This window comes from Nicotiana tabacum, chromosome 8 (genome assembly GCF_000715075.1).
Source record: "Nicotiana tabacum cultivar K326 chromosome 8, ASM71507v2, whole genome shotgun sequence".
Taxonomy (NCBI): Eukaryota; Viridiplantae; Streptophyta; class Magnoliopsida; order Solanales; family Solanaceae; genus Nicotiana; species Nicotiana tabacum.
This window is the reverse complement of record NC_134087.1, coordinates 201,260,061-201,269,779: the sequence shown is the minus strand read 5'-3', so window position 1 is coordinate 201,269,779 and position 9,719 is coordinate 201,260,061. Positions and strand designations below refer to the sequence as shown.

At 36.0% G+C, this 9,719-nt stretch overlaps 1 protein-coding gene across 1 annotated transcript; it reads left to right on the top strand.

Annotated features, from left to right (window-relative positions):
- The first annotated feature begins 1,092 nt into the window (after positions 1–1,092).
- LOC107781211 (protein arginine N-methyltransferase 1.1) lies at positions 1,093–7,816 on the top strand. The gene is made up of 9 exons (XM_075220037.1): positions 1,093–1,442; positions 2,357–2,367; positions 2,480–2,635; positions 4,194–4,257; positions 4,356–4,498; positions 6,040–6,127; positions 6,315–6,430; positions 6,531–6,681; positions 7,264–7,816. Exons 1-9 carry the CDS (start codon positions 1,163–1,165, stop codon positions 7,467–7,469), a joined length of 1,215 nt encoding a protein of 404 aa, XP_075076138.1. The 5' UTR covers positions 1,093–1,162; the 3' UTR covers positions 7,470–7,816.
- The last annotated feature ends 1,903 nt before the right edge of the window (positions 7,817–9,719 follow it).

Genomic DNA, 9,719 nt, shown 5'->3' with positions numbered 1-9,719 from the left:
CCAACAGCATAAGCAGATCGTAATTTCAACTTGCCATTGGAGAGATATATTTTTTTTAATTAGAGCGTGCAAAGCTGTAAAAACCAAAATTGTTGAAATTCATAACTGGGTTAAAGAATATCTGTATGAATGTACAAAGAATTTGGACCTGATTTTTGTAGATATTGTAGTTTTAGACGTTTTCTTTCTAACAACATAGCATGGTTTTAAAGTATCTGCATAGAGATGAATTTTTAGTAACAAAAATCAGATATCTAAAATTCAGAACTTAATTCAAAAACATATCTATATAAATCTACAAAGAATATTAACCTTATTTTTGTATATACCGTAGCTCTAGAAGTTATCTTTCCAACATCACAAGTGGATTATGGTTTCTTTCAACATGCTAAATAAAACAATGCATACAAAAGACATTATCATCAAAAAGAAAATCTTAGTAATTAAATAGTTTAAAATTAAACAGAAGAAACGTACCTCCTCAACAATTGGTAGATTGAATTTCGAAAAACTGCTTTAAATACTACATTTGTAGCTTCAATAGTTATTTGTCTACCATCATTAAAAATAATAACTAATAATTAATTATTAACTAAATAACTAATTATTAACTACTTATACATGTGAGTTTTTTCTATCCTACCACTTGGCTTATGGAGAGTACTTTTTCCACTCCTTTTAATAATATATAGAAGATACAAATTTTTCTTTTCTTTTCATTTTTTTTAAAAAAAAATAAATTTTACTGTAGTATTTTCATCAAATTTGATGAATTGACTCGCTTTTGAGAGCGTGTAAGCACGTAAATTTCTGACTCAGTAAAATAAATACCACATAAGCTTAATTAAGTGTCAGAAGAGTTTAAAATATTTAGTTTGATCAAGTTGGAGTGTTTGGATGAAATCTCGGTAAGTAGGGGGAGCGGAATGTCAAACCCGAACAAATAAAGGTATGTGTTAGGCTATTCTGCTAAAATAAAAAGAATAGTGTCAAGGAAAAATAAAAACTGAGTAGCGGGGTCCAGCACTCAGCAGTAAACAGTGGGGTCCACACAGATATTTCCTCCCCATAAACCCTAATTTGGAGCCAGCCATTTATTCTAAAACCCTAAATCCTAAACGCAACATTCACACAACTCCAAAATCTCATCAAATCAAAACAAATGGATTCTCAAAGCAACAATGAGAATCAAAATTCAGCAAGTACAAGTACTCACGATTTAAAACCCTCAAAAATCAAATTTCAGTACGAGGAGGACGACGAGCAGGTAGTAGAGCAAGGCGATGAAACTGTTACGGAAAGTTCAAACCTTGAAATCGACGAAGATACTTCCATGTGTGACCGCGCTGCCGCCGCCGCCGCCGCCGCCGCCGATGATGATTCAATTGTCGACGGCGATAAGACCAGCGCCGACTATTATTTCGACTCGTATTCTCATTTTGGTCAGTACAGTTTAATTCATTGTAGTTCGTTATTTACTTTGTTTTAGCTTAATTTAGTACTGAATTTGAGTTTCTACAAGTATTGAGAATCTCATTTTTTCTTTGGGAAGTTCAACCCAAAAAAAGAAAAAGAAAAAGAAGCAGCTTTGGAGTAGAAAAGAGCTAAGGAAAACTTAATCAGCTTTTGCGAAAACTGAGTTTGAATATTTTTTACTTTTTGATTTTTGCAATTCGAGGTAACTGGTTGACTGATGTAAACTACACTTATTTTTTGCTTTAATTGTTGTGACTACAATTTTTTATTTATAATGGTGGTCTCCTGACTAGTTTGCTTTCTACTACCTCCTATCAAGTCTTAGGAATTTGGGAAGAAATCAACTAGTTTTTTTGCCTCCACTTGGATTTGAACCTGAGAATTCATGGTTCTCCACCAACTTTATTAACCACTAGGCTATATACTTGGGTGCAATTAAACTTCAATATACTTCAACCTATGTCTCTCCTTCCTAGTTTTTGGTCTAGGTATTTGGAATGTAGTTAATGCTATAAAATATTCAGTTGTTGGAGGAAAACCTTTCGGAAATAGCCTCTCTACCCTAATAAGGTAGGGCTAAGGTCTGCCTACACTTTACCTTACCCAGACCCCACTTGTGTGATTTCACTGGGTTTGTTGTTGTTGGAGGAAAACCTTTCTTGCTCATAGATAAGCTATCTTTTCGCGTAGTCATTGGTTTTTCAATATTCTTTGTGGATTAAAGTATCTTTTTTTATGTCTCAAATTTTTCAGTAACCTATAATACCCCACTTGACCCTCAACTTTTATTACCAGCTGACACATTTATGCATATTTGCTTGGTCTGATATTACTTTTAGTGGCTAATTTTTCCTCCTTTGTTTTATTGTTGTTTTTGCAGGTATTCATGAAGTAAGTATCCATCTCTCTTTGCATTTTCGTGCAAGTTTGCATCTTTTGTTGATAAAATTTTGCTTAAAGATGATTTTTACATGGTTCTATTGTAAATTTGCCTTGTTAACAGGAGATGTTGAAGGATGTGGTAAGAACTAAGACTTACCAAAATGTAATCTATAAAAATTCCTTTCTTTTCAAGGACAAAGTTGTCCTTGATGTGGGAGCTGGGACAGGAATCCTGTCACTCTTTTGCGCAAAAGTCGGTGCCAAACATGTTTATGCGGTATGCATTCCACTTGTTCCTTGTTCTCATTTAATACTTGCATTTCTATATTGTGTAATTTCTTGTTCTTTTGTGATTGTTCCGTGGTGGCTATCTTGTGGTGGCTGTCCCACCGTGCACTATGTTGGTTTTTGAAAAATAAGAAACAAGGAAATAACAGAGGAATTGCTAAGAGAAGTATATTGGAATAGATGTAGCTAAGAACTTCATCTTTCAACTTACGGCATCAAAATTTCTGAAGTTTCAAGAGGCCAGAATTCGAGAGTTGGCTGAATATGTTTCCAAATGTCACATTCCCCGTAAAATGCCTGACATTTCCACAACATTACCAGGAGATACCTTCCTTGTAAGATCTCCTCTGAAATGCAGTCATTTTTCTGGGAATGTGACCTTTGGGAGCATGTTCAGCCAACTCTTGAATTTTGGCCTCTTGAAACTTCAAAAACTTTGATGCCCTAAGTTGAAGGATGAGGTTCCCTTTTGCTTTATTTACCTTGCAGCAATAGGATGGACAGTCAAACAAAGGCATGAAGAATTAGCAGTTACTTCCTGATAGATATCGAATCCACATTCTTTACATGTATATACAGCCACCTGCATCAGTGGATTGACGTCTGAACAGCGTGTCACAATACCAGATATCCTGACAAGCTGACCAATATATGAAGCCTTGTCTTCCTGAATTGTAAATGGCTGACCTTTTGGAGATGCTTTGAGGTACACTTCATCGAATCGCTTGATCTCAGGAGGCATCTTTTGTTTTGGATCAGAACCATCAGTGTTCTCAGTTCCTTTCTGAAATTTTTGGGCATGAGGATATCAGGAAAGCTCCTCTTCTTCTTCTTATCCGAAGTTCAAGGATGGTATGAAGATCAGAGGAGATTTACATATATGTTTGATGGGTGATCCTGGGGTAGCAAAATGTCAGCTTCTCAAACACATAATCAATGTGTCAGCCTTTTCAAGATCGGCATCCATAGTTGCTCGATCTAAGATTTGCCATAAAAGATCAAACCTTGATATAAGAGCCGGAGGAAGATTAATATTTTCAGCTGACGTTGTCCTCATATCATATCTTCCTCCGGCAGGATTAGCAGCAGCAAGTACTGCAGTCCTTGCATTCAGAGATGTAGTGGTCAAGCCTTTTCAATGCTAACAGTCATTACTTCATGAATAGCTGTTCTATCAGACTCATCCAACCTGTTGAATTCATCAATAGCACATATACCCATATCTGCCAATACCAGCGCTCTGCCTTCAAGAACCATCTCATTAGTTACTAGGTCTTTCTGAACATTGGCAGTTAGACAAACTTCACTGCTTCCCTTACCAGTTTATACTCTTAAAAAACCAACACACTCATTATGATGCTTTACATTGGTTCTTGTGAAGATATTGCAATAGATTTTGGATTACGAATTGATTGGAAAGCTAAGTGAAACAGGCAGTTGTCTTTGCAATATCGTCAAACTACATATGTAAAACTGCTAGAAGAAGCCAACATGAACTAGTCTAATGCGGTATGGGCATGACTAATCCTTTACAATTTAATTTTCAGATTGAATGCTCCAGTATGGCTGACATGGCACAAGAAATTGTAAAACTCAATGGATATTCCGATGGTGAGAATGATGTTACCACTATCATTTACCTTGTGACATGTATTCTGGTGTATTTATTCTGATGCTACTTTACTGAGTCTGTTCTCTTTCTATCTCAGTTATAACAGTTATCAAGGGAAAGGTAGAGGAAATTGACTTACCCGTTCCACAAGTGGATATTATAATCTCTGAGTGGATGGGATACTTTCTGCTGTACGAGAACATGTTAGATACAGTTTTGTATGCTCGTGATAAGTGGCTGGTAAGTTACTCTGCTTGTGATGATGTACAACTTGTCATTTGGATTAATGATGATGTCAGCTCTTCAGGATAGATTTTGTCAGCTCTTCAGGATAGGTTTTCCGTGCTAGTGATGTGACTGCCTGTTCATGAATATATACAGATTATGTTTTGAGTAATTATATGGATGAAGAGAAAGCATGAACCAATATTAGGTTGAGTACTTTTATGGATGAAGAGAAATTGTATGTAGCACAACAGATACTTATCTATGAAGAAAATATATTTAGTAATTTGAAGAAACCATGAAGTAGACCCAAGACTGTTGGCCTAGTGCTTTAATGAGTTAACCCCTTAATGCAGTTAAAAAGATTGCAGGTTGAACTGAAAAAAGCTGCGTGTGAAATATTGTTTCCATCTGTCCATTCATCAATAATTCCAGTGAATGACACGAGCCAGTACAAACTACGGGGTGCTCATCCCCAAAGATGCCATATTTCAAATTTATCTTTTAAACTTGTTTATCCAATTAAGAAGCTAATTTGACTATCTATTGTCTGAATTGCCTGAATGATTTTGGATATTGATGAGAATTCCGTGAAAGTTTTTTCTCAACTTTTTGATGGATTTTCCTACTTTGTGGTGTTTTTGCTGTTTTGTGCAACAATGAAATAAGGCTTTGCAGTACACGTGGTGCCGTGTCCTGAATTACACTTGATAGATCAACTATATGTTGTGGGTTTGAGAGATTTAAGAGGGGAGACGGAAATGATGTCACAAAGTAAAAGGTCTGAGCAGGAGAAAGTGTCGATAGTAATGAAATATGTGTGGAACGAGGAAGAGGGCCCCTGTCCTTTTCCAAGCTATGATACTGTGACATTCGCAACCTCTTCTATATTAATTAGGCCATGCTTATTGTTGAAGCTTGGTCACGGGTTCAAAAGAAAGGCGTGATTACATTCTACCATTGAATGCTAATCTAGATTTTGCCCCGACATTTTGTTCTCACATGTGAAACATATTTCAGCTATCGTCACATTCACTTGCAGTGATCAAACCTTCTTGCTGATCCTCCTCCCTAACACCTTAGATGGACTAATCTGGAAAAGGAAAAAAGACAACAAAAGCAAAGGAGAAAAGATGTGATTGTCTTGTGCTTGTGCTTGGACATTATTAGAGTGCTTCTTTGGTGATTGATTTCCTACTAAACCATATTGAACACTAAAAAGAAAGTTGAACGGTGAATGTGCTATAATGATTTATCATTTTAGTCAACTGTTGGGAAGATGACTTTGAAAATAGGGCTTCTTTAGGCAATGAGAATGAGTACTTATAGTTGGTGTCCGTCTTGCTCTTGATTGAGGACTTGAGGTGAATGAATGATTTCACTACAAAAGTTACGCGTTTCCCCTTGAACCAGCTCTTTCATATTGTTGCTTTCGGGAGATATTGCAGTTTGGTTAGATTAGCTTGCCAAACTATTGTCAAACTGGATGTGTTCACTTGTCTTGGAGGTTTTCTAGTTTGATTGATGATTTATAGTTACATTCTTTCCCCTTACAGGTAAAGGATGGTCTTGTTCTGCCGGATAAAGCTTCTCTCTATTTGACAGCTATTGAAGATGCTGACTACAAGGCTGATAAGATCGAATGTAAGCTTATTCCTCTTTCCCATTTTGTACTTGATGAATTATGATTTGCCATAGTATTTTCTATTTAGTATGCACTTCGAATGTATTTTTTCTAGCGGCATCAGTTTTTTCCCACTAGTGGGGCTAACTGTCATCTTATATTCCATTTTTTGCTTGCGTTAATTTGGTCCTTCTTATGCTACTGCAGTTTGGAATGAGGTGTATGGTTTTGATATGAGCTGCATCCGGAAGCAAGCTATGATGGAACCTCTTGTTGACACAGTCGATCAGAATCAGATTGTTACAAACTGCCAGTTACTCAAGGTAATCAGGTCAAGTTTAGTTGCCATGGGATTTATTGAAATAGCTGTATAATGTATAATCTTGCCTTTTCCCTTTACTGACAATGGATCCTTCCCTTCAGACAATGGACATTTCGAAGATGACTTCTGGAGATGCTTCCTTCACTGCCCTCTTTAAGCTCATTGCAGAACGTGACGATTACATCCATGCCCTTGTAGCATACTTCGATGTCTCTTTCACGAAGTGCCACAAGTTGATGGGGTTCTCAACAGGTTCGTACTTTTGTCCTTGCATTTGTTTTTGTTGCTTTTAGCTATGACATTAGTCTTTGCAGTAATCTCCTTGCAGTTTTTCCATATATTAGTCATTTCTGCTTTATCAATTTCCTTTTCCAGAGAGTCTGGTGCTTAGATTAGTCACTTCATAATTTTCTTTTTTACATTTTCTTGGGGTTTTGAGGGAGAGAGTATGAGGGGAGTGAAAAGTTTATGCCACAAACATGGCTCTGAGGATTACAGTAGATGAAACCCTTTCTTCTCTTGTATCAGCTCATGATTTTTGTAGTATGTAGGATTCAAATGACTATTGATAGCTCATATTTTTGTAGTATGTAGGATTCAAATGACTATTGATAGCTCATATTTTTGTAGTATGTAGGATTCAAATGACTATTGAAAAGTATGTAGTATTCCGAAGAGTTCATGCAAAGACCTGAGGCACCATAGAATATTAGAGCATCACATCTCAGAAAACCCGAGTTAACCCCCCCCCCCCCCCACCCCCCTCCAAAAAAGGGGAGGGGGTTGTCCATGTGTGTATTCCTTTTTACTAACTATGAAAACTTAATGATATAGGGCCAAAATCTCGGGGCACACATTGGAAGCAAACAGTTCTCTACCTGGAAGATGTGATAACCATTTGCCAAGGGGAAGCTGTAGTTGGAAGCATTACTGTGGCTCCTAACAAGAAAAATCCTCGAGATGTTGATATAATGCTCAAATACTCTGTAAATGGTCGGCACTGTCGTGTCTCAAGAACTCAATATCATCGGATGCGATGATGCATAAAGTTGAAGCTCCTTCCAAAAGGAATCAAAGTTATTTATATTCTCTGTTTATTGTTTGTCCCACCAAACTGTGGGTTATTTTCCTTTCTGTTTGCTCAGTTACACAACCAAGAAATTCATTTGCTGCATTGTCTGATTGAGGCCAAAGAGGCAATTGTAACCAACCATTATAAAGTGACGTTCATGTTTCTGATACGCTGGTTAAACTTACCAAAGTGCCAGGTACGACGTAATTTTTCCCTTGGATAAAGGTGATTTGTTGTATTATTAGATTAAGTACAATTTTTTATGTGTTATTGTTGGTGAATGTTAATGCATCCTAGAGTGATTATTTGTATTTATTCCGGTGTACAATTCATTCTGGAATAAATTCCAGTCATATAATTGGACAGAATTCCTCCGCCCCTAAACAGTCTGCTGTATATGTTATTGCAACTCCTTTTCGTTTTTGGTCAAAATACATTATTGCAACTCTTAACGTTTTGGATAACTCCACTAAAATTTACTGCTCCCTCCGTCTCAATATTGTGACATTTCTTGCAACTCAATATTTTAAAATTAAAATGTTATTAAAAAATTATATGAAAGGTATTGTAAGTTGCATTTCTTCTCATATCAATATGATGAAAATACATTTTAAAATATTGGTAAAAGTTTACATTTACCTTTGCTTCGAGGGACAAGCAACCGAACCAAACCGACAAAAAAATAGATATTTTTAGGTTTGGTTTGGTTTTGGTTTTAATCAAGAAATAATCGAAAAAATCGAACCAAACCGATTATAAAAGTAGCTATTTAAATTTATTATTACACCTAGTATAATATTTAATATTATACTAGTAACTTACTAGTATAATATTTTCTTTAAATTAATGTCAGGGAAAAGGAAAATAATTGAATCTGTTTTAGCTGCAGAATAAATCTCAGGCCATAGATTGGCAAGATTGCATGGCAGCATGGCGTTGTTTAATAATTAATATAGTAAAAGAATTCGAGTCCAATTTTCGAAGAATTTTAATTCCCAGCAGGGATTGGAGAATCTCCTATTTTCAAGGAATTTTGATTCCCTGCCCAAATATTTTGGCCCTATATACGGCAACAGAAACAATAAAATTTTAAAACAAAAGGAACAATTGCGATCCCCTACTTTAATTTCCTTCTCCAACGTAAACACAAGTCCTTCCTCTTTAATTGAAAAGGTGCAGTTGGTCAATTCTGTTACGTTGTTGAAATAAATACAAGTTAAGATTAAGAGACTGGACAGGGCTTTCGGATTTGGTACTTGACTTGATTTTTCAAGAGTTGCCTTCCTTCTCCGATTGCTTATGCTTTGGCCCTGTCTGTAAGTCATGGTTTTTCTACATTGTCAACCCAAGAATCCACATTTGTCGGGTTGGACAGTTTGGGAGATGAAGTCTTGTTCTTGTCTCAGCATAGTTCAATTTCTGTTTTGGCTTCCAAGTTTTCGGGATGCAAAGCGAATTCTATATTCTATATGTATCTGTATGGCTCGTCGTGTAAGCCTGGGACATCATTCACCTTCAAGATGGCAGCTTCAACACTCATTTTTCTTTCATGATAAGCTTGTCTGGACACTATTAGTTAATAATGTTCCATGCATTAATGTCTTTTGGATTTTTTTTTGTTTTTCCTGCTTGGAGGCTTGGGTTTGTTTATCCAATATAACACCTAATGTGACTATCTACCTTTCTGAATATTCTTGAGAAATTCTTTTTTGTTTTTCTTTCTAATTTTTAATGTGGATATATTTTACTATGTGGTTAATGGTACACTTGCTGCCGAGGAACTATCTGATCTTCTCGAGCACAAAATAGGTAATTGAGAGATAGAGCTAGCTTATTTATTATGAAAAATCAATGCTCCGTACCAAAATCAAAACAGATTTGGAATTGTGACTAATGCCCTAACATTCAATCCCAAAGCAATTAGGAATGCAATTTCGTAGACTTAATGTCCAAATCAAATAACATAAACCTTGTATAAAAATAACATCCAGTTTCGAATCAACACACGAATTAATAGTCCATAAGAAATTAAATCAAAATCCATACGCGTTCTCTGTAAGGCTGCTAGGGAAATTTTGTGCTGAAATCTGATTATGGGGGCAAGATCCAGCCCAAAAAACTTTTCTATGAAAAATTCATTTGTCTCTAAAAATCCGAACTTTGCCATATAAATTAGAACGGAGTGAGTATCACTTTGGCCGACTATCTAACAGAAAAA

Coding starts and splice junctions, on each gene's coding strand:
- LOC107781211 (XM_075220037.1), top strand. CDS start 1,163: ATGGATTCTCAAAGCAACAATGAGAATCAAAATTCAGCAAGTACAAGT. Junction 4,499..6,039: donor ATGCTCGTGATAAGTGGCTG/GTAAGTTACTCT, acceptor TTCCCCTTACAG/GTAAAGGATGGTCTTGTTCT. Junction 6,682..7,263: donor GTTGATGGGGTTCTCAACAG/GTTCGTACTTTT, acceptor TTAATGATATAG/GGCCAAAATCTCGGGGCACA.